The sequence below is a fragment of the Podarcis raffonei genome, chromosome 3, assembly GCF_027172205.1.
Source record: "Podarcis raffonei isolate rPodRaf1 chromosome 3, rPodRaf1.pri, whole genome shotgun sequence".
Classification (NCBI taxonomy): Eukaryota; Metazoa; Chordata; class Lepidosauria; order Squamata; family Lacertidae; genus Podarcis; species Podarcis raffonei.
In genome coordinates this window covers 84,722,111-84,746,575 of record NC_070604.1, presented here as the reverse complement: position 1 = coordinate 84,746,575, position 24,465 = coordinate 84,722,111, and the positions used below count along the sequence as shown (strand labels likewise).

The following is a 24,465-nucleotide window of genomic DNA, read 5'->3' as shown; positions in this document are numbered from 1 at the left end:
GAAGTAGTCCTAAAACCAGGAAGTAAGCTGCTGCCAGAAACATGGGAAATCATTCATATTCTATGCAGTGATATACCTTGAATGAAGCCAGCCAAACTTTGCTTGGAACTACCAAAAATCTCAATCAGTGGGCTTGTCTGTATGTGTCTTTCCATAAGGAGAGACCCTGGTGGCAGTGAGCTGGTTAATGTGAAAGGATGTCAGCCATAAGAATGTGCCTTCTTTTCTGACCTGTGTCAGCTTTAGTAGAATGCTGCAGTGCTTATTTCACACAAACACATCTCAGCTATATCCATACGCCTGAATATGCAAAGCAAGCAAAATTCAGTGCCTGTGAATACTACTATTGTTATTTATCACCCACCCTAAGGTCCCAGGGAAGGTTACAACAATTAAAACACAACATTAATATTAAAACACAATACAGTGGTACTCGGGTTAAGAACTTAATTCATTCTGGAGGTCCATTCTTAACCTGAAACTGTTCTTAACTTGAAGCACCACTTTAGCTAATGGGGCCTCCTGCTGCTGCCGGAGCATGATTTCTGTTCTCATCCTGAAGCAAAGTTCTTAACCCGAGGTACTATTTCTGGGTTAGCCGAGTCTGTAACCTGAAGAGTCTGTAACCTGAAATGTCTGTAACCCGAGGTACCACTGTACAGAAAATGGTTTAAAACAACATAAAATTACAAAAATGAGGTGGGTCCTAAAAATACACATCTCAAGTGTCAAAAGCCAGGGTGATCAGGTGCCATCTTCAACAACAGCTGAAAGCTGTATAATGGAATTGCAAGGTGCACCTCTGCAGGAAGGGAGTTCCACAACTCAGTTGTTATAGCATTGCTACACAGAATCCAAGCCCACACGAAACACAGCATTCATTCAAAAACAGCACATTCATTAATATCATGGAATTTTATTCTCTCTAAACTCTAACAATTTAGCTGGAGGGATAGAGGAAGAGGTTGGAAAACAGCCTTAACCAATACAAAATAAAAATCTGAACAGCCTGTCTGCTGGAAAAAAATTTATCTAGATGGTAGATATAGCAGTTCATGCAAATGGCTCCTTTCTTGTCCTCCACAGCACAGTACCATGGCAATTAAAGGTTTTTACAAACTTCAATTTAACTCCCATCATGAGGCATCAGTGTACATAGTATTTTTATTTCACTATAGAAATTATATATATATATATATATATATATATATATATATATATATATATATATATATAGAACTTTAGTATCTTACAAAGCTTACATTCAGGAACTGCTGAAGATAATAAAGAAGTTGGGTCGAAGCTACACATTACCTAATATAATAAAAATAGTTTGTACACAGTTATTTCCTCATTCACTGTGGGACTGACAGTACACTACATTTAATCTTGGATATTTATAATAGTTTTGACAAAAGTATATTAAAGATATCAGTAAGAACAGGAACAGTGCTTTCAACAATACATCAGAAGAAGACATCTCTAAACATAACTATTCTTTTGCTCTCCTGAACATTCCAGGAGACTCCAAACTAAGAATAACCAAGCCTAATGGACCATGAAATAGATAATATTGAGCAGCTCTAAATTCTTTTTCCAAACCATTTAACATAGCTTAATTGGCTACAGATGACAATAAAAAACCCTTTTATACCACTGAAATGTATATCCTCAAAGAACAGGATGAGCAGAGCATATGGAACCAAAATGGAAAATAAGACAAACAATGACTATCATGCAGTATCACCTATTATACTTAAAATAAAAAAATAAAAAATACAAGAGACAGAATTGATGGAAAGTTAAGTCTAAAAAATAATTCTTACAACTTCTAGCAGCTACACTGGGTGTTGAAACCTGTTTTCCTTCTATTCACTATTCCACTCATGACTCACAACCATCTCATAAATTATAAACTACTAGATGATAATGTGAAATAAGCAGATGCTGCCCAAACCCACATCAGAAATCTTTTTCTGCCCGAATACAGGACGTTCTGAACTTCCTTGCTCCCACTACATGTAACTGTAATAACTGGCTGTGGATGTTATATAAATGAAAAAAAAAAAATGACTTCACAACACAAGGCAAGTTAGGACTATGGGGTACCATTTTCAGTGGCAGCCGTATACGTTCAAGTTTAACGTAAAGAGTGTAAAGTGAATTCTTCCTGCGATGAATGCATTGTTTCCCATCTTTTTTTTTTTTTTACTCAATCTAGTTCCTGTAACACATACCACATTATGAAGTGTCGCTATACTATTTATTCATGCAGATTTAATTCCCACTTTTTTACCATTTAGGTGTTGAAGGCAACTTGGAAACAAGTTACATGAAGTTTGCAGTCTCAGCAAGGAAGAGCTTCCAAGGCAAAACTTCCACCCTAGAACAATGCAACACACTTCCCCACCCTACACCCAGGTTCTGGTCCCCTTGGCTAATGTAGCCTCCTCCTGTGTGGATTCTAATAGCCATCAGGTTAGCTTTCTGAGGGAAGAGATGTGGGGCAAGAGCAGCCCTGTCCTCCTGACCTGGATGTTCTCGCCTGCTCTGGCTCCAGGATGAGTGCCAGGAAGAAGAAGAAGAAGAGTTTGGATTTGATATCCCGCCTTTCACTCCCCTTCAGGAGTCTCAAAGCGGCTAACATTCTCCTTTCCCTTCCTCCCCCACAACAAACACTCTGTGAGGTGAGTGGGGCTGAGAGACTTCAGAGAAGTGTGACTGGCCCAAGGTCACCCAGCAGCTGCATGTGGAGGAGCGGAGACGCGAACCCGGATCCCCAGATTACGAGATTACCGCTCTTAACCACTACACCACACTGGCTCTCCAGGAGGGACTGCTATTTATCAAGGGTCACCCAGAACTGCCAATATTTGCTGCTCTTCTAGGTGGCCAGAAATCTACATGAACAGAACTGTATAGCTGCTCCCTCCTATTTCTTTTTCCTTGTTTTGTCACATCTTTAGATTGCGAGCCCAAGAACGGGGGCCACCACAGTATTGATTTTTCTAAGCGGCTCTCAGAGCCTTTTTGCATAAAGGTATAAAAGAGCTGGATATAAATGTCATAAATAAAAGCAAAAAACACTAAGTGCTACCCACCCACCCAATAAAATCCAGTGCTGCTAATAATCTGGGGTCAGGTTTCATGGCTGCTCCTGAATTTCAGTCAAAGCAGCAGGCATCGCACAGGGATGTTTTGAAAAATCCCCACACCACATTTTGAAAAATCGTGGCTGGTTTTCGCAATACAAAAGCACCCCAGAAACGTTGAGGTGTGCTATTTCTGAGAATTTCAGGAGAACTGGTTGACATTAGAGGCACTCTTTATGCCTCAATTGTGTATACTGTCAGTGTGTTGGAAGAGGTTTGAAAGAGCAGATGGGGAACCTGGTCAAGTGCCCTAATTCACTAATTCAGTCTTTCCTGCTTGTACTGTCAAGCCTGCATAGGGAAATCTTTGGGGAGGAAATTCAGGGTGCAAAGGAAGTTTAGAATTTTACACCCACCTATGAAATTTACAGAACCACCACTTTTGTGGAGAAGTAAAAGGCCTCCCAGAATTGGGGGTGGGGTTAACCTTGGAAGGTCACTAGATTCTACAGAATTCATACAACTATAGTAAACAGTCACCTATCCAACACAAGGTAATGCTTTGGATGAGGCTTTTAAACAGAAAAACCCCCTCAAAAACCTGAATGCTGTTTAACAGAATGTTGCACATTTCCGTCAAAATTGCTCTAAGAATAATACAGCCAGCCTCATCTGAAAACCATTTTTGAGTGAATGAAGTATGAAATGAAAAGAGATTGGTTTCTTTGTAAGTCTCTGTTCCTCAAGTGCCAAAAGGCATAAGCATCACAATCTATGCTTACCAAAGCAAACAAAACAAAAATTAAGTTAGGCATTCATTCCTAATACTACAAAAATACAAAAAACATGTGCTATGTAGCACAGAGCAAAGAAAATCTCCAAAGAGCATCTTTCTGGAGCAACTGTGCCATCCACTGAATACTATGTGATAACTTCAGTCATTCTTGAGGACTTCATAGTCATGAACCAATAATGCTAATGAGCCTGAAACCCTTAGGGTCTGTTATCTAATTAGATCCCTGAAAATCCCATTAACACGCCAAAGATTTAAAATAGTGACCATAGTACTTAAAAAGGAAAGAGAGCGCAGTTTTCGTTATTTTATTAAAGTGTTTAATAGCAATCTTGTTCTATAGGAAAAGCCAAATATTTAGCACTTCAGAAAATACGTTTCTTAACGAATGTCAAACTTCTGTTTCCTGTTTCCAAATAATTCAGAATTGCAGCCTTTCCTGATTTCTGCTTCCTTACTGCACCTTTTCAAACATACGATATATGAACACAGTCTAAGCTAGAGGCTATAGTGTCAGTTCCAAATACTTCACGCTCTACTGCCTTTCGCTTTTTCTATTTAAGCAACAACCGGAGGCTAGTCTTTTATGAAATGTCTAATTAACACTCTACAGTCCTGTTGCTTTTGAAAGAAGAGCTTGCCTAGAGAACTCTGTACAAGATAGGTGGGGCATCATTAATCTACTAGAGAAAAAGGAAAAAGAAAGAAGGAAACATTTTCGTTCTTTTCAGATAGCTTAGCAGCTCTATCTGTGCCAAAAATGCCACTATATTCCAATTTTAATATCAAAATGTTGAGTAAAAAGCTAGGTGAGGTGAATGCACTTCTGCCATCATTAGGAAGGACTCCGGAACCATTTAATAAGACAAAGCTGCAATCACTTTATATTCCTTTAAAAACTTCAATTAAGAATTCTGGTAAAGTAAAATAAACATGGTGCTGTAACCAAAGTCTCTACAGTTTCTAGAAAAATATAGTACTATAGATGTGTGTCTTTTTACTACTGATTATTTTAACAATTGCTCGATTCTGAAAATGGCATCAAATCATTGTTTGCAAGACAACAACTGGGACTTGTTAGTTTCAAAGGCATGGCTAGCATTCTGTTTATTAAGTTTGTGTAATTTATAATTTTCCTATTTTGCACAATTCATTCTGCAATGTCAAAGAAAAGGGAAGGGGCATGGAAACACTTCTTCCCAACTACTGAAATTCTAATTTGGCAATTCCTCTGGTTTTTTGAGATTTCAGCAGCCCTTGTCCATATACTTTCAAGCAACCATAGAGACTTGAAACTTGTTTATTTCTTTCCAAAAATGAGAGTAATGATTCACTGAAAGCATAAGTCTACTTTCAGTATCACATTCTGTGCTCCCATGGAACAGTAGTACATTCACAGCCCTGCCCTGCCTATAGGCATTTGTGCAATTATTCCTTTTAATTCCATTTTTTTAAATTTACTGTTTCTCATCAAGTTTATCTAAAACACCCTTTATTCTTCTTTAAAAAATAGGCATTCAATAATTCCTCCATTCAATAATTCTCTTCAGTAAGGTATAATTAGATCTAAAGTACAAGAAGTATTAGAAAATTTGCCATGGATTATTGCAACAATGAGGTTATTGGCAAGTGGTTATTTAAGGTGGCAGATTGGCAAGAGCACTGTAATCATTTGAACTGTGATGAGTGGTCGCCCAGACAGATTTAAGGTGATCAATGAAAGTGTAAGAATAACTATGCCTTATTTATGCCTTCATTGTTTCTTGTGTGATTTACAAAGACACAGAAAACTAAGTTATCTAGATAGAAGATATTTTAATGATAGGCTTGGGAATTTGTATTGCAGTCTAAAGTTTGTTGCTACAATATGTTATAGTGTGTTTTAGTTCTTCGGGTAAAATATTTTAAAACCAGATTCTCTTCTCTTACCATACTGCACTTGGTTGGACCCTACAAATTTTGGCACACTGTTACCCATGTGTCAGGGCTGAATTCCAACTGCTTAATTTTCCCAACACAAGAAAATGTCTGCACAGTACACTCTTATGTAAAACAATCCTTAGAATATTCAGATTTCCCAACATACACTGTTCATGATGTAAATTTAACACTCCTCTAATCATGTAATGAAATCCATTTGGTTGGATGTACATATGCCATGAAATATTGCCTGAAGTTCTGGAAATACACGATTTTTTACAGAAGCTAATATATGTTCTTAGGATCTATAGAAGGTTAAAATGACATAAAGAACTAAAACTGGACAGATACCATAGTAATAAATGGTCTGCTGGATGTCAAAGTTATATCGAGAAACGTGTGATTTGCTTGTAAAACAACGACAAAACAAATGTTTGGATGGGGGTTGACTGTATTTACAAAAATATTTCCTTTGTCTATTGTAGAATGTATTTCACCAGAGTTTTAATAGTATCAAAATTGTCACAAGAATACAGCTCCAGCTGTTATTTAAGGTGGTGGTTATTTGCTACCTTAGTTGCATAATGCTGCTTTAGCTGCTTTGTAGATAATTGATTGGTTTCATTCAACACCGCTGCACAAGATTTAACCTGTAATCTTGGACTGCCATGAATTAAAATGAGGTCACAATGTTAAAAGTCCTTCAATAGGCTGTTATAGCTAAATAGCTGTTGCACATTGAACTATTTCATTATCCAGCAACCAGATGAATTCTTAAATGCAAGGTTGTCGTTATCATTGTGGGTATTCCCCTCCAATGCTGTAAGCCATGTTGGATGGTGTTGCCCAGAAAAGCATTGCTAGATAAATAAATATTCCCAAGTGCATTGTCCTTGGGCCTTTAGCAACTTAGAAGATGGAACGATGGGCTGCAGCATGATCCAAGGTGAGTCACAACAGGAGCACTACCACCATGCAAGCACATGGTAAAAGGTTAAAAAATGGCTTGCCAAATGCACGTTTGTCAATACCTGCTCTAGAAAAGAGGAGAGTCTTGTGGCTCAAAAAAAAGAGGGGGAGTGAAAGAGCTTATATTTGGAGAAGTGTTGTTTTTATTTAAAAAGTAACAAACTGATGTACTGATGGTGTTGAGATGTCAATCTAAATCACACTCATATGCTCCCCCTCCTGATTTTCATTAAACGCAGTTTATCATGCCATTCAAACGATAAACTGTGGCTAATGCTAAGTCAAGTCACAGTTTGAAGTGAGCTTCTTTCAAACATTAATCATACTATGATTTGGGTAACAGAACAAGCTGTGGCTAAGCAAAACCAGAAACATAACTTGTGCTGGGGCAGGAAGGGAAAAAGTGTGGGGCTTGCAGTGACTTATTTTTGTCACGCTAAGTTTAGTGTGACTTCTGAAATCTTATTGTGTTATATCTGAAATATAGAAATGGGAGGCTAAAATCAGTAATAGATTGCCTTTTCATTCTGTAAACAAGCCTGTATGAGATGCGGTCGTTGATGTTAGCAGTCCCTTCACATAGAAAAGTTGTGGAGTATGGTGGGTAGGAAGATGTGCTCAATTTAAGAACAGAAAACATCAAACAATTCTCAATCAGGATAACCACTGCCAACAGAGGCTATTGGGGGGGGGTAGATCACTTAAGTATTTCTTAATTCAGTAATAGTAAATTACTATTGCTTTTACGAGGAAATAACAGTTATTAATTGAGCAGCGGGAGATGCAGAGCTACCAATATCGGCAGCTGAGCTGATAAGCCACCTCAATCCCTCATCAATTGTCACCTGGCATTCCATCAAGCTGCAGCAGAGCAGGGAAGAAAAAGGATTCAGGGCCAGACCAGAAACTTTTGGCTCCTGTTCTCCTTCAACTGTTAAAATTCCAGCAGATTGTGCAAGATACTGGCACCCAAGAACTGGTACTTAAATTTGCTTATTTCCTTCTCTTTTCCAATCCATTTGCCTTTTGTGCTGTATCTTTTCCGATTGCAAGCTTGAGGGCAGGGATTGTCTGTTTTTATAGCTCTGCATGCTACTTTAGGAGTTCAGGAGCAAATATTATTTACCTGAATATTAAACATGTACATTTAACTTGAACAATATTGATATCTGACTTTACTACCAACAGTAAATTGATTGTTTTGATCAACCACGCACATTTTTGGATTCCAGAGAACTCAGATATATGGCTGAAGACAGATTAGGATAAATATAGTGGGGGTTTTGTTTTTGTTTTTAGCAGTAAATCCGATTAAAATAGATAAAGAATAGAGGCATTCTGGTCTGGAAATTCAAGTTTCATATTAGCACCTGGAGACTTCTTTGCTATTGCACATCGATTTGTATTACGGAGCAGCATGCTGACTGATTTATTATAAGGATATTACTTAAATTCTTTCCAAAATGAAATATTATTTCTAGCCAATAAACATATATACCAGACAACTGTTGATAATTCCGTACATGCATTTAAATTCCATGTATTTTTAAAGCATATTTTAAAGAGGCTTGTTTTGCAGGAATCAAGAACATACAGATCAACATATGGACTCAGTACTCATGCTTGAACATGCACCCTCTTTTTAAAATAGGAATAGGATATACGATGGAACTCAAGTCATGTAAACAATAACACATGTCTCAATACCATTTCCCCAGTTGCTTTTGGACATGAAAATGTCTTTAGATTCTTCATGCCAAGCTTAGTTAGTATTAAGAATGTCAGTTATATAAAAAAATGTGTTGCTTTACATTGAAGAAGGCCATACTATTAGCACTGCAGTTTTAGAATATGTTTCCATTTTATTGCGGACTCTGTTACATATCAAGTTTTAAACAGCAACACTATTCTTTTGTTCTGCATACACCTTTTGAGGCTTTAAATTCCTTTAAAAGGAAAATCACAGAAACCACAAGGTTTTCCTGGGAGGAGCCCCTCTTAAAAAAATGTTCACAGAAAGAACACATCTGTAGACAAGGAAAGCCAGTTGTACATCACACAGACACTGCATGCAAGCAAACACGGTTTTCATTCAATAGCAATCTCCATGTATCTGTTAATGAATAAATACTGAAATGCCTTCCAGTGAGACAGCCAACTACAAAAGTTAACTACTGTATAAATACTTTAAAAAAACACAACTGAACAAGTATTACACACAAATCTCACACACCAGCCTGAAAAACACTAAGATCCAGAATTCATACATCAAATTACTTCAAGTTAATGCTTCCTACCACAATAGATGGCGAACATTTTCTTTTGTTAATTGTATTATGTTGACAACGTTCACACTGACCTGTATTCTTCGGGTAGAGCACAGGAGAGGAATGAATGCACATTAAAAGGAAATTCCATCCCAAAACAATAGCCTACAAGAAGCAGAAGGAAAGGGACCAAAAAAACAACAGCACCCAGCCAGCCTGTTTCAGCATGAATGCCGTAATGTCATCTATTTGTAACAGAGCACATTGTCAGAAAACCCTGACAGACAGCTAACTTGGCTTTATTCTACACAGTACACTTTCACAGTTGTTACTGGATTAAAATGTGACTGGCCTGACAATGAAACAGCAGAACCACTGTGTATTGTTATGCAATTCACTGTCTGCAAGGGTGACTTGTAGCTTGTTCTTTATTCAGCAAGTGCCAACTGCATGTTTAATCAATGTCACCACTCACTACAGCATGCAACTGAAGCCACTGTCATTCCACTCCTCAGATTTGACTGGCTGCTAAGTTATGCAATGCTCCGAAGAATGCCTTGGAATTATCTGTTAGATGCTTTGAATGCAGGTGTGGAACACTCCTAACCCCAGAGCAAACAAGAAACTTCCTTCCTTCTGGACAAAAATGTAAACAGACTAATATCTGCTACATTTGGATTTACAACTCAGCTACACGAGAGAAACATATCCAGAGAGTTACCCACATCGAGAAGATGTCAAACGACCATTCCATTGGAATGTCTTGGGGAACAGCTACATATACAGGACAAGAAGTGGGAGATTAAATTTTAACTGGAGCCTTAATGCTATAATCACTGTTTGCACAGAAAATGTTTCATCTTATGGAAGATTTCAATATTTAAACAGGGAAGAAACATACAACCTGGATATGCAGAGCAGAGGTTTCTTTACTAACAGCGCATCGTTTCAGTGGATAACCAAAAGAATGCCTACATTTCTCGGAAGATTTTGTAATATTATCGCATCCACAGATTAATCTATCAAGAAATTGTTCATGCATGCATATGATTTCTGCTTTGAGTGAAAAGAACAGCCCTCCATGAAGATAAGGCTGTTTCTCCACTGCAGTGAGGAGTAAGCAGCATGTCTGATGAGATTTTATTCCTGATGCAATGTAGGGTAAGAGAGGCTTTTAAAAATCTTTATTCAAAAATGAATTTATTTGTTTTGATTGCTACCAGCATTTTACCTTTAAAGGCAATGGTAATAATAAAAAGATCCATGAGACTTCAGGAGAAGCCAAGACCATTGTAACATAGAATGTCTTTCTAAATGTTAAGTGTGTAAACATGCACAACCATTAGGCATAACATTCTGACCACACTAACAAAAATTTTCAACAGTAACATTTAAAGGCAACAGACAGCAAATAAGTAAAATTGCACACTTGATACCAAAACACATTAAGATTATAGGCAGAACTATGCAGCTAAAAGCTTTAACTATAGCACAGTCACATACTCAGAAGAAAGCCCTACTGATTTCAAGGGGCTTCAGGTAAATGTGTACAGGATGGAGCTTAAATGTATCTCAATATCACAGAAAACAGACAATTTACCAAATGGCTGATATTCCACACGAGACACACACTTTCCAAGCCTTTCTAACGCTATAACGTATGAAAACATGTATGAAAATCACATGAAAACATCTTTACGATGTATTTTTCTTTCAGGGGGATTGCATGCATTCTGTATTTTGTGTTTGTTCTAGAGGCACACAATTGTGGGGATTTATAAAGCCTATTAAAATTAGCCTACTTTTTCACAAGGAAGACTAACCACACTTACTATTTCTACATTAGGAAATTTGCACTTCAGTACCCCATCATAAAGATATATAAACACCTGGCTATTTCCAGTGACTGGGCTATCAGTGGAGAGACAACTGATAACAACTTTCTTAAAATAGGAAGTACAGCTGTATTAAAGCAGAGAAGGTGCAGGTTCCTAATTTAAATCATCCTGCATTTCCCATTCTTTATTGTGAAAAACAAAATGCCACACTATAACAGTATAGACACACAGAGAGACTGAGGAGGGGAGGGAGCAAGTGACCAAGGGTGTGTGGAAGAGAGAGTGAGTGTGAACCAATTCCAAGTTACTATGTGGAGTAATTTTTTCTTCTCCCTTTTAGCCAGCTGTAGGAACACTGGTGAAGACATTTGCAGGAAAAATGAGGAGCTCTGCCATCACAACACTAGAAGACGTAAAAAGGCAAGAAGAGAGTGAGGAAAAGGAGGAATCTGTTTTAGCTCTGCTGGGAATCATCGGAACAGTGCTTAATCTATTTGTAATTGTTTTTGTTTACATCTACACAACACTTTGATGGTTTTCTAGCAATTCGGAAAATAGTGCGAAAAGACCAGCAATGGCAAGTAAGGTTGGTGAACACTACCCAACAGGAAACAGAGTCTATCAAACACATTCCAGTGAGAAGTGCCTATTTAGAGGCACAAGACCAGTGACTGCAAAACACGTCTGTGAACCCAGTTAAGACTATTAAATTATAGAAATGACAGATATTCAACTTCTCACTGATGACTGCGGAAGCTCAAATACTGGAGGTGAATATGGCATTCTACTGCCAATGAATATGCAAGGCATATATAAGCAGGTAAAAAAAAAAAAGATAATGGTGCCATAAAACCTTCCTACAAGATGTTTTATTTACTTGACCCGATTATGCTTTTGGATATGTGACTATGTACCTCTGTGTAGGTGGACAACCAGGGTGGGAGGAGTTCAGTTCGTTTTAAAACTATCATTATGTGCTAAAAATTACACAACTATATATGAAGTGTAGAAAAAAGAGCACTGTAAAGTACTGTATTATGAGAAAATAAAATTTTAAATGACTATTCTTCAGCAATACTTTTAATCATTATACAGCTGACAATCATGTCAATATTTTTGCCTTTGGATATCAATTTTTCACCCATGCCTGTGAGAGATGTTCTATACAAAAGAAAACATTTAAAAATATTTGTACTACAAAACGTAGTTTGCATTTCTTTGGAAAGGTTCAGCCATTTTTTAAAATGACCTTAATTTTTTTTTAAGGCTCTCTCATAGCTTAAAGTGAACAAAGTGTTTGAAAGAAGCTACAGAAATTCTTAATTCAGCTAGATTCAGAAAACAAATACAGTGAGCTGGAACTTGTGTTACATGAACTTTGTTTTCCACTGAAATCAACATGGCAAGTTCCATTTACTTAAATAGGACTAAAGTCCAACTAACTTAGTCGGGAGTCAACTTGATTAATTGGAATTTTGAGTTGCATGTAAGTAACCAAACCAGATAGCTTCTTTCTCCAAGTTGCATACTGCCTATTGTCCTGGGTTAACATACTTAAAATTCCATTGAATAAATCAAAGGAAGTTATTGTAGAGTTTGGAAGGATACAAACTTAAGCTGCAATCAAATTCACACTTACTTGGGACTAATCTGCATTGAACCTATTGGGATTTCCTTCTAACAGGCATAGGGCTGTGCTGTTGGGCCACTATTATTTCTTAAGGAAAATGTACATTTTTTCACATTCTACTTTCAAACCAAACCAATTCTTTAAAAGGACCATCTTCATAGTACTGCCAGGCCATCCTCTGAATAAAGCTTTTAAAATTCAGAATAATTCGGAAACTAGGGCTCCATGCTTCTACTTCCAGCATGCTATCTTGGGGGGGTGTGCAATTTATTAAATGAGAGATATAGATACACACACACATTTTTTAAAAATAAAATATTTATAATAAGAGTAGATATAGAACAAGGCTGTTGCCATCTATTACTATTTAATCTTTTACATAATGCTCATTCCTAAAGCACCATGAAGGTCACTTTATAGGTGGGGAACTGGGGCCTAGAGATAGGTGGGTTGATCTCAGTCCTCCCAGGAACCAAATTCTCTACCCAGTGAAAGCACTGATTCCTTAATCTAAATTAAACCATGTTTATTGCGAACATCTAAAGTAATGCATGGGAGACTAGCCAAGTACTCAGAGATATAAAAAGGATTTTAGGAGCACAGAGGAGCTTTATTTCCCTGGCATGCAACAGGGAGGCCATATTTGGGATCAGAAAGAAAGAAGTGGGCCATGAATAAAGGCAAGATGATACAAGCAGAAGCTGGACACATAGTTATAGTTTTAAGTGGAATAAGCCATATTACAATGTTTCCTTGATTTACTTCTAAGCTCAAACTATAGTATCATGAAGGATATTGTACCAAAGACTATACATCAAATGCAAAGCACAAGTAACCATGTTTGCTTGTGTAAATAGATGTTAATAGCCTTCATCAACCCAGTCTTCCATAATTCTCACTGCAGCCACAATTTAAACACTGCCCACATTCACCACTTTCCCTAAGCCATACAATTAGGATACCACAGGAGGATACACTTTTTCTTTCCCCACCTGTTTTTTAAATGAACAAGAGGTGAATTCCAATGTTGGGTGAAAAGAACGAGGCTTCAATTCCCTCTCCTCCCTCTGCAGCCCCCTGTAGAGTGATTTCAGGGGCATGTGGGGGGAAGAGAGGAGGGCGAAATCCAAACCATGAATAGCTGTCCTGCTCATGCATGCATGAATATCACTAGATTTTACCCTAGACATAGAGAGAACAGGTAATTACCCTTCCATATAAACAACATTAGTAAAAATGTGTGACTATTTGTAACTGTGCCATTCCGATAAGCAGCAATTACTACAGCATGTTTTCGTAGCATTTTAATTGAATGAGCAGGTCTAAACCAATCAACAAAGTATATACAATGCAAGGGGAAAATGCAAAGAGAAGGACTTTGTATTAGGAGCTATCTGAAGGTATTTTAGAACGATTTCAATTATGATTTAAGATACAGGGCTTGAGTGATTCATCAGTACAAGAAATTGATTAAACTATTAAGCCTGGCCCATCACTTAAGTAGGTAGGAATTTCATTATTACTGCAGCAAATTGATGCCATCTACAGACCAAACACATTGAAAATGCAACCACATTTTGGACTCTTATGTGGGAGCACATTTCATCATGGCTGGGGAACCTCAGGCCCACGGTCTGAATGAGCCCTCCAGGCATCTGTTTGCCCTCAGACAAGCCTCTCCCAAGCCACCCCCCTCATTGGTCCTGCTTGGCATTTCAAGTGTTTTTGCCTACCTGGAATGTGTCCTGATCATGCCTCTTGCTTGTCTGGATGGAGAATACAGAGGGTGTGTGTGTGTGTGTGTGTAAACCAGCTTACCGTACAAAGGCAAAATTGGCACAAGCTACTCTCTCCACCATTGGTGTATGGCCCCCAGAGGGCTGCCCAGAAGGGAATGCAGCCCTCAAGCTGAAATACATTCCCCACTCCTTTAAAATCTAACCAGCTACATGGGTTTCCCCCCCTCCCGTTTTCATTCTGAAGCTCACTAACAGTATAGGTCTGGGTCTGATGTTATTAATCCGCCAAGCTAACTAGGATGCATAGCATTCTACAAACAATGCGTTGTGGGTTTGCAATATGTATGTTTGTGTTATTTTCCTAATTTAAATGATGCCTCTGTTGGAAGCCAGAAACTTAACTGGCTAAAACAGCTGGCAACTATAAGTTGGCAACTATAAATGCATTATTATGTCAGAGATCCAAAAAGGGATGCTTTGTTTCACTTTTGTTCAAAATACTGTATTGGGCAGGGACTCTGGCTTACTCGGGGCAAGAAAGGACAGGGCAGCCACAAACCACAAGGAGACAATTAGGCGGCTTCAGGGAGCTGTGTACATGAACTGCTCTGTACTTGAATTGTGGAGCTTGTGAATGCTGTTGTCCATGTAACCAAAACAGCACCACCCATGCTCAAAAAAAGAGATAGCTGCAGGCTTGGAAGAATCCCAAAGTTTGCAGAAGTACAAAAATGTTTAGGAAAAACCCGTGAGGATCCCCAAAACAGCCACATGAAGACTTAGCATGCTCAGTGGACACAGAATATTGACTGGCTGCTGTGGGGCAGAATGAAAAACCAGGTGAGAAAACACAGAATGGAGCACTGTGGAAAGTTTGTTTAGCTAGCTGGAACAGTGAACAGGAACCCTCCACACTGCAAACAAGTCTTCCCATTTTCCGTCCACCAAGTTCAGTGTTACCATGACTGGTTCCTGCTACTTGCTTGGCTGTTAGGCAATCTTTTATGGCTTCCTAGTTTTCCAGCCAGCCCACTCTTCTACACTTCCGCTGTAGAAACATGCATCCTTCAGAATGTGTGGAGCAGTGGCTGCTGTGGTCAACTTGGGCTTATCAATCCCAAGTGCAAATTTCTCATTGAGCAATGAAGCTCCCTGGGTTATCTGGGTCAGACACTATCACTTTGCTTAAGGTACTACACAGGGTGGCTGCAATGATAACATGGCAGACATTTCAGTTAGCATGCTGCCCTGAGCTCCTTAGAGGGTATGCAGAATGAAAAGGAAACAACTCAGTGCACTGGGATCTTGTAGTAGACCAACTTGTTCATTTGCCACATTTACAGAATAAGCCTCTTAAAGTAAAATAAGTCTAATGTATGAATGCATAGTTTTTACTTTGAGCTGCCTTGAAAGGACCTCAGTCCTGAAAAACAGCATTAAGCTATTTTAAATATACACTTTTAAATCACTTAATGCAGCTTAGTTACAACTGAATGTATTTTAAAGACTTTTGGTGTAGCTGGAGGGTGGCACTAGGCATAACACTTGAATGAGTGTTAATCATATTAATAATGAGAAAATAATGGCAAATATTGGGACAAACGGGGAACACGGGTGGCGCTGTGGGTAAAACCTCAGTGCCTAGGACTTGCCGATCGTATGGTCGGCGGTTCGAATCCCCGCGGCGGGGTGAGCTCCCGTCTTCGTTCCCAGCTCCTGCCCACCTAGCAGTTCGAAAGCACCCTTAAGTGCAAGTAGATAAATAGGTACCGCTTATAGCGGGAAGGTAAACGGCGTTTCCGTGTGCTGCGCTGGTGCCAGTTCACCAGAGCAGCTTCGTCACGCTGGCCACGTGACCCGGAAGTGTCTGCGGACAGCGCTGGCTCCCGGCCTCTAGAGTGAGATGAGCGCACAACCCTAGAGTCTGGCAAGACTGGCCCGAACGGGCAGGGGTACCTTTACCTTTACCTTTATTGGGACAAACACATTATTTTCAACAACAACAACAACAACAAAATTTCCTTCATCCCATTCAAAAAGCAAGGAGTTGCTTTCCTTTCCAGCAGACCATGTTCTGGCACTGATATAGTTCGTGTAAGAGGGGGGGATGGCCTTCATATCAAGGTTTTTAAAAATGTAACACTGGGAAATGGAATAAAGATATGCTTGCCAATGTTAATCATTCTCAATTTCTTATGCCTCACACTCCTCCAAAATGTCTAAAATACAGAATTTATGCACCTTGCCCAACACTGAAATGAAATAGTTAACCCCACAATGAAGGAAGGCAAGAAAGATAAAGGGGAGTTTGACAGGAGGCTCAAGGCAACTGTGCTTCCCATTCGCTATCAAAATCCAAACAGCCAAGCCATCTGCTGTGATTCAGCTCAAGTGTTTAACAGAAATAGATCAGACCACCTAATTATGCTGAGTGATATCCATCCAAGTCATACTCAGAGAAAACCCATCTAAAACAATGGATTCATTTTAGTGGTTTATTCTGAGTAGAACACATTACCACTTTAAGGAAAGCCCAGCTGGATCAGAAGAGAGACTCATTTAGTCCAACTCTATGCTCCCCACAGCAGCCAACCAGATACTGGATGTGGACCTCAGGGCAATAGCTGTTTCCCATTAACTGCTTCTATGTCCATAACTATTGGTTTAAATGTAGGTTGCTTCCTCTGTTAGTATAAATTGTCAAATGGCATTTCAAGATGCACACCTGTGTCATGCTGACCTACGCTGGGCTAACACCAGTAGCAACACCACCAGTTCATCAGCTTTTGCTTGTGTATTTTTCTAAGAAGAGAAAGTATAAACGGTGTAAATTTAGATATCTATATCTGGATGAAAAGTGGGTTCTCTTGGGCTAACTGGATGCTTGGTTTTTAAAAGGTCCAAGACTCCTGCATCAATCTGCTGATTTCAATAAAGCATGCAAAGATCTGAATTTGTGTAGAACTGCTTCATTTGAGATCATGGCATTAACAATTTGAATCTTATTTCGAGTCACATACTTAGAAATAGGAGACAATAAACCTTAAATGAGACTCCATGGGATCCATAATACAGTGGTACCTTGGTTTACGAACTTAAATCTGTTCTGGAGGTCCATTCTTAAACTGAGGCGCACTTTTCCTAATGAGGCCTCCCGCAGCCAGTACCTTTCCGCCATTTGGATTCCATTCTTAGACCGCAGTAAAGTTCTCAAAACAAGACACTATTTCCGGTTTTACAGAGTTTGTAAACCAAATAGTTCTTAAACCGGACTGTTCTTAAACCGAGGTACCACTGTACAGGGAAAGGAAACCTGTGGCCCTCCACTTATTCTTTGATTCCCAACTTCCATCAGCCCCAGCCAGCATGGCCAGTGGTCAGAGATAATGAGTCTGACTACAACATCTGAAGAGTCACAGGTTCCCCATCCCTGGCAATACAAATGCTAGCCTACTGATACCTTATGAACCACTGAATAATCTTCTTTGGCAGGGCAAAAAGATGACCTCTGCAACCCTAAGCATACTTATGGAAGCAGTTGCATGAAAATTGACAGTACTGACTGACTTCTAAGTAGATATGGTCACAATCTGGCTTAAAACTAACCAGAAACTTGAAAATGTATAGATAATATAGATATAGAATGTAGATAGTAAAACATTTTTTTGTAATAGGAAATGCGTATTGCTAAGGAGCTAGGTACAGAAACTGCTGGCAAAATATACTACAGAGTACTCTGGAAAGATCATATGGGAAGTATAGTGAGTACTCATGAAACATACATTAATTAATTTTAAAAGGTCAGTGAACCTGACAAAGCATTTGGGCAATGACAAAAAAACTTGCAAGAGCCTTATTAATGAAATTAAACTTCAAATCACAGTAACTCTCATCATGAAGAAAAAGCAGTAGAGTGTAAGTCAAGTCCAAAAACACCTATGGGGTGGTATTCAACTAAATAATTGTGCAAGTCTATGCAATGGGACTTTCCCTCAACTCCCTCTGTGCTACTATCCACAAATCTGCTCCACAAGGCTGAGAGAACAGATTTAGGTTTCATTCAGGGAGAGGACAGGGAGAGAAAGTTCCACTGCACAGGAAGAAATCCTTGCACTGACAGAATATTTGCTATAGCACTACACTTAATTCGAACCTTACCTCAGCAGTTGTAGGATTATCGAAATGTGCTCAAAGACAGCTGGGATCTTTCCTTATGGCCGAACAAACAGAATTCAACTAATTCAAAAACCCTACACTAAAGTGCTTTAACGTGCACACAGGGCAAGTCCTATTTCCACTTTTGACAAATTCCTCATGCTTAATTGCACTTCAGCAAGAGCTTCAAAGGTCAACAGAAGCAGCTTTGCAGACAGCAAGGATGCACACACCCAACAGGAAGAGGAACTATATATATTTGGTAACTGCTGACATTGGAATGAGACATAATATGCTGACAGACACTCAACCTGCAACAATTCTGAGTCCTACTGCCAAAAGATAGCATTGTATAGTGTTTGTGGAAGCTTCTAGTGCTTATCACTGCAGTACTTGCATATAGACAATGGACATGAAAGTTAAATAGTACACATTTACATAAGAAAATAGGGATAAGAAATGGGAAATATGCACTGCCAACCCAAAAACCTCACAGCCAAACTGCACTTCTACTTGCTTCTAGACTAATTATGTTCACCTTCAAGCCACTAATTTCTCACAGATTACCCAAACTTCAAATGCTCCATTTGAATTTGATATCTAAAGCAACTTTTATAAAAACCTGCCATGTATTTACCAGACTAGAACATGCTGTTTTTAAAAACAAAGAGCAGTACATTACCTGAATCATTGCGGAGATAAGATGACATTGCTGGAATAAGACATGATTGACTAAGTAGTTCTAGCAGAACTGACGGAAGGGCATTGCTGTTTTGTCCTCTACTTTCGTGGCTGGACTGGACATCTCCATTTGATGTGCTGCCTGCAGGATTTATGTAGCTAGCCAAAACCTGAGCAGTTTAAAAACACCAAGTCAAAATTAGATTAATAATAGTAGAACATGTCATATAGAATGTGAGCTGAAAGATAACAATTAGACTCTTATTAAACTGAGTATGTGATATATCTGATGCATCAGAAATCCAATATTATAAACTTTTTATTACTAGGCAGAAATATATATATATATATGCAGAACAAAAAAGTTCAGAATTCTTATGATTTTTAAAAGGCAATTTTAATGGGGAATTTAAGAACTCCCATTACAAACACCACCTTAAAAGATGTCAATTTCATTCCCTCTTCCCAAAGAAGGGAGGAGCTACAAATGTGCTGCAAATAATATTTTTCAAACATCCATGAATAAAAGGTTCATTATGCAACACAGAGTCTGAAAGGAAGAGAGGAATAATGAAGCTGAGTTGCATGCCCAAGAGTTAGACACAAGGTTCTCTGAATTGTGGACAGGGTATTTTGACCATGCAAGTGGGAAATGCACTACAGCACAAATAAACAGCCAATACATGTAAGAAACCAAATGATAATTTTTGGCAATGTATGAATGTTGTGCTGTTCTCCAGTACCTGTAAGAGACACGTGACGTGTTCTTCTTCCAGTCTCTGTTTAGTTAAAGCTTGTTCCACATCCCATCCAGAAGCAGTAGAACCAGTTCCAAACCCAGTGCCTTTAGCCCAGTAAAGCTGCTGTTCTTCTGTGGTTGCACTGTTATGTGTGCTTGACACCTGTGGCTAGTAAAAAGAAAAATAAATCACCCTACTATTTAGAATCACTTCATTTCATATTCAGGAATCAGAAGCCAAATAATATCCTAGTAAACACTAGATTCTCTTTATTCTGATTCTTTGAGCATGGGTTGTTAAAAGTCCCTCTTAACCATGGATTCTAAGCAGCTTTGGTAAGTGGCTTTCATCCCCAGGATCTATGCTATAGGATGATAGAAGAGATGGGATCACAAACTGTGGAAGAAACCAACTGCAAAGACTTTAAGGTTTGAACTTGAGATAAGACTTCATTCAGTGCAAAAGACGGGGGGGGGGAGGGAAGCCCATGGTTTCTTCATTTAAAGTTTTCTTCTCTACATTTATGATTCAGCAACCCTCCCCTGAATGTTAGTTCAAATTATATTTGTAAAAGCGAGGATGGAAGAAATTGGATTATAAACATGGAATATAATATCAAATGGAACTGTGTGCATAAAAAAAAAGGAAAAAGGGAGGGAAACTTTATTTTGCAAAAGGTTTACGATGGAAACTTAGAGCTGATGCTTCTCCATCCTTTATTATTTACAAAGTGAACTGAATAACGCTAAGAGGACTTGGAATTTAATTTAATTGGAAGTATAATTGCTCATATATCTTCAGTTGAAAGAAAGGATGAAAAAAGTCTTTGAACAGCTAAGGAACTGATAAGGTTCTTTATTAAGTCACCCGCAGTTCAAGACCGCTCTTCTTCCCAGGCTGAGAGGAAAAATGGTGACAACAGGTTATTTACTGGGAAAGAGTAACTTCTGCAACTGTTGTTAAAGCACGGGATGGAGTGATAGAGAAATTTCTGGAACAACAATGCATATCAGCTCCGCCCAAGGCATGACGGATAACAGCAACAACTAGGGGAAAGAAAGACATAACATCTTACAAGGACAGGAAGAAACACCATGGACAGAATAATTGCCACACACAGGAAGATCAAGGATATTGTTTGAGTTCTTCACCTGTAGTTTTATAAATCATTTAATGTGTCAACATGAATAGAAGTTATTAATATTGCAGGTGTTATATAAGGAATTATTATTATGACTGGAATGTAATTAAAATTAATAAGATTTTGGAATGCAAAAATAAAGAAAATCACCAAACCATCAAATCTAGCACGCAGGAGGCCACTTAATATAAATTATATAATTTGGTATTTGAATGATTGGTATTAATAATTGTATTATATATTGGTATTGTTATAATGAGGCCATTATTGGACTGTAATTGAAAACTAATAAAAATTATTATATAAAAAACAAAAACAAAAAGATGTTACCGACTAGAGCACAGAACAATGTAATTACTCAGAATATCAAAACTACCTGGTGAGTGACACACTATTGTGTACGTTATGCAGCAATTCCTAATGGATTCCCCCACCTACCAACAATTTTAATTGCAATTTTAATAGCAATCTTATAAGACAATGTTCAGGTTGCAATACAACAATAAAGTGTCTTACATAAGGATGTCTATGCTTCAACTTTAATGGGATCTTATGGACTTTAAATCTCCTAGGTCTTACTGGAACATAAGCATCTTGATTTTCTAATGCACTTAGACATGTAAGGTTACCTCTATGGACTTCAGAGCATTGCTTATTATTTAAAATAACACTTGTTTTGTTTAATGGCCCAGAAGAATCACACAGCATAGAAAAGATGATACAGCAATCACTTTCCACAGTAGTGTTCTCACTAGAGAATCATTTTGCCAAATGAAGCTGTCAGCAGGAAGCATTCTCAGCAGGTTCTTTGAACCTTATCACAACTCTCATTGTATCCCTTGTCACTGTATATGGTCAAGTCATCTACCATGTCCTGAAATGCCTGTTCCAAATTCCTTAAATCTCTCTAATGAAGGTTATTTGTCCAATGTAAAGAGAAGATCGGTGTGGCTGCAAAATTTGTAGATAAAGCTTGCTTAGGCATTATGGATTTTGTAGCATGTTCAGTGGCCTGCAACTAGTTGACTAGATGTCAGCTTTGGCTACACTTTAAAAAACTACAATCAGTCCAAATAAGTTTGTTCTAAGGAGCCACAAATAGTATCTCCTATTTTGAGTTTTTGTGGTCTATGACTGCATAGTGGCATGCTGCATACATCAGGAACCCTAACCTGAGCCCGGCCTTGGTTGGGGAGGGTGGGGTATAAATAAAAATTATTATTATTATTATTATTATTATTATTATTATTACCTCCAAAATGTGGTCTTTAAAGCTAATTAAAACTACTCTAGTCTCTTGCTAGATGTATATTATAGCCTCCCCACAAAATCCATTTTGTGCTGTGGAAGCAGTCATTTAAACCCTGTGCTCATACTGTTTATACGTATTAGGGAGAAAGACTGGAATAATGTGGTGGATGATCAAACCCTGGAACATGTTAAAGTCAGATCTCCAACAGTTTATTTATTTATAAAAATATGTATATGCCGCTAATTCATAAATAAAATACAGTTCACAACAACTGTATGTAAAACCTATACAATAAAAGCCACATAAAAAGTTAAAATCAGAACTCAAATGACTATTGCGTAAAGATGTACCGGTATTCTTAATTGTCTGCGTAAACCTAATGGAACAGAAAAGTTTTCAGCAGGTGTTTAAAAGTTGGAACAGAAGAAACCTGCTGAATCTCTATCAGTAGAGCATTCCACAAGACTGGGCCAATGACCCTCAAGGTTTGGCTCCCTGTTGTTGTCAAATGAGCATCTCCAACTTGGGGTACGACCAACAAGGCTCCGACATATTATCTCAGTGACTGAGCTGGAATGTAAGGGTTCAGGCAGTTCCGGAATTATGCAAGACCTAAGTTGTTCAGGGATCTGTAGATTAATACAAGAACCTCAAACCTGACAGATGCTTTAACTATGGTGACACATGTTGTTGGCCAGATGCCCTCATCAGAAATCTTGCCTCCTGCACCTGCTGGAGCTTCCAAACCAGGCCAGAGGGCAGTTCCGCACAAAGCACATTAAAGCAGTTTAGCTGCAAGGTTATCAGACATGGACTACAGCGTTCTTCCTATCCCTGTACAGGAACAGTCGTAGCTGGCGAACCCGACAAAACAAATGAAAGGCACTCCTAGCCACACTTGGGCTTCTGATGACAAAGATGTATCAAGGAATACCCCTAAGCTAAGTTGCTTTGCTGTAAGGGTAACAGGTATTTTTGTAAACAACTTATGGTTTGGAGAAACTGTTTCTGACCATAAATATTAACCACCTCTTTCATATTAGATACTGTCATGTTTCAATATGTCAGCTATAGACATGCCACTTCCTAGTATGACATCATAACAATTGAACCCAAAGTTAAACATTTTATCTCTATGGAAGCAAGTACAGATTTGACCATTATTCTGAATACATGGAAGAAAGGATAAGTTGGCTTAACCCTCCCCCCCAAAAAAAACCCCATCTTGATATTTCTGATCCTATTATTCTGAAGCAAAACTGACCTCCGTCTGGTTAGAACTAGAACTGGGGACTCTTGGAGCATGGTGGCTAAGAGCAGACAGACAGGCAAGGATAAGATGTATTGCCCCAATTTCTAATGCCATTCGCCTGAGGAGTACTCCATCATCAGTAGTCAAAGGTGTGGTGCTGAACAAGCTGCGAAGCACATGAAACGGAAGGGTTGGAAGCACATTAGCGGAAGGAGACTGCAGAATATGACCTAGATGGAGAGAGAAAACAAGTGTTAACATTTCTGTCAGCACACTGCATTAAGCTTAAAGCATATTACAGGTATTTCATTGAGTTTTAAAATACTATTTCTTGTTTGTTATTTCTAAACAATTGTGAGTGACTGAGGGAACTGGAGAAGGACAGAAAGAGGAAAGTGCGATCATACTGTCATTATGAAGTAGGTATAGAACGTAGTATTAATTTTCTTGAAAGTGGCACAAGGAAGGAAGGTATCTGGTAAATAACAAGGCTGGACTCTACTGGGCTTAGTAAACGTAGTTCTTAGCCTTCATGAAACATGGTTGGACTAAGTGTTGCTCTCTTTGCATAGGATTATCATGTGGATAATATGTGCTAGAGATTTTAGAGTGCTTCTGCATGAAATAATTCCTCAATGCAGGAAGCTAGATTCTTGTAGACATAGATTAATTTAACAAAAAATTAAACAGCATTGCCATTTTTTTCTGAATCTACATTTAGCCCTATTACACAAAATTTGCTCCACATCTGAGAGTAATATTATGGCAATACTGTGAAGTGTTGCAAGACTGCATATGAGGAACATTTTGTAATGTGGGAGTACCAATGTTCTTTAAGTCCAGGTGTACAGATTAGATATGAGAAATCCCAGAACACGCCACCTGATTAGACATTTGCTTGAAACTGTTCTGTCATTAAGTCCCAGTGTATATGAAACATTTAACCATCTCTCTACCACTGTTAAGAGACATGAAACAAATGGCAGGCTCAGATAC

The 24,465-nt window shown here is 38.4% G+C and overlaps 1 protein-coding gene and 1 long non-coding RNA gene across 3 annotated transcripts in view; one reads left to right on the top strand and one right to left on the bottom strand.

Annotated features, from left to right (window-relative positions):
* The window catches only part of BIRC6 (baculoviral IAP repeat containing 6), a 139,469-nt gene that overhangs the window by 21,915 nt on the left and 93,089 nt on the right, over positions 1 to 24,465 (bottom strand). For both annotated transcript variants that reach the window (XM_053382826.1, XM_053382827.1), the window contains exons 63-65: positions 23,482 to 23,699; positions 19,828 to 19,992; positions 19,086 to 19,254 (exon numbers count right to left, since the gene is read on the bottom strand). In XM_053382826.1, coding sequence (XP_053238801.1) covers positions 19,086 to 19,254; positions 19,828 to 19,992; positions 23,482 to 23,699 — 552 coding nt within the window. The remainder of the gene's footprint in view (positions 1 to 19,085; positions 19,255 to 19,827; positions 19,993 to 23,481; positions 23,700 to 24,465) is intronic.
* On the top strand, positions 9,080 to 11,950 carry LOC128410944 (uncharacterized). The gene is made up of 2 exons (XR_008329642.1): positions 9,080 to 10,202; positions 11,220 to 11,950. It is a non-coding gene; the product is annotated as an uncharacterized LOC128410944 (long non-coding RNA).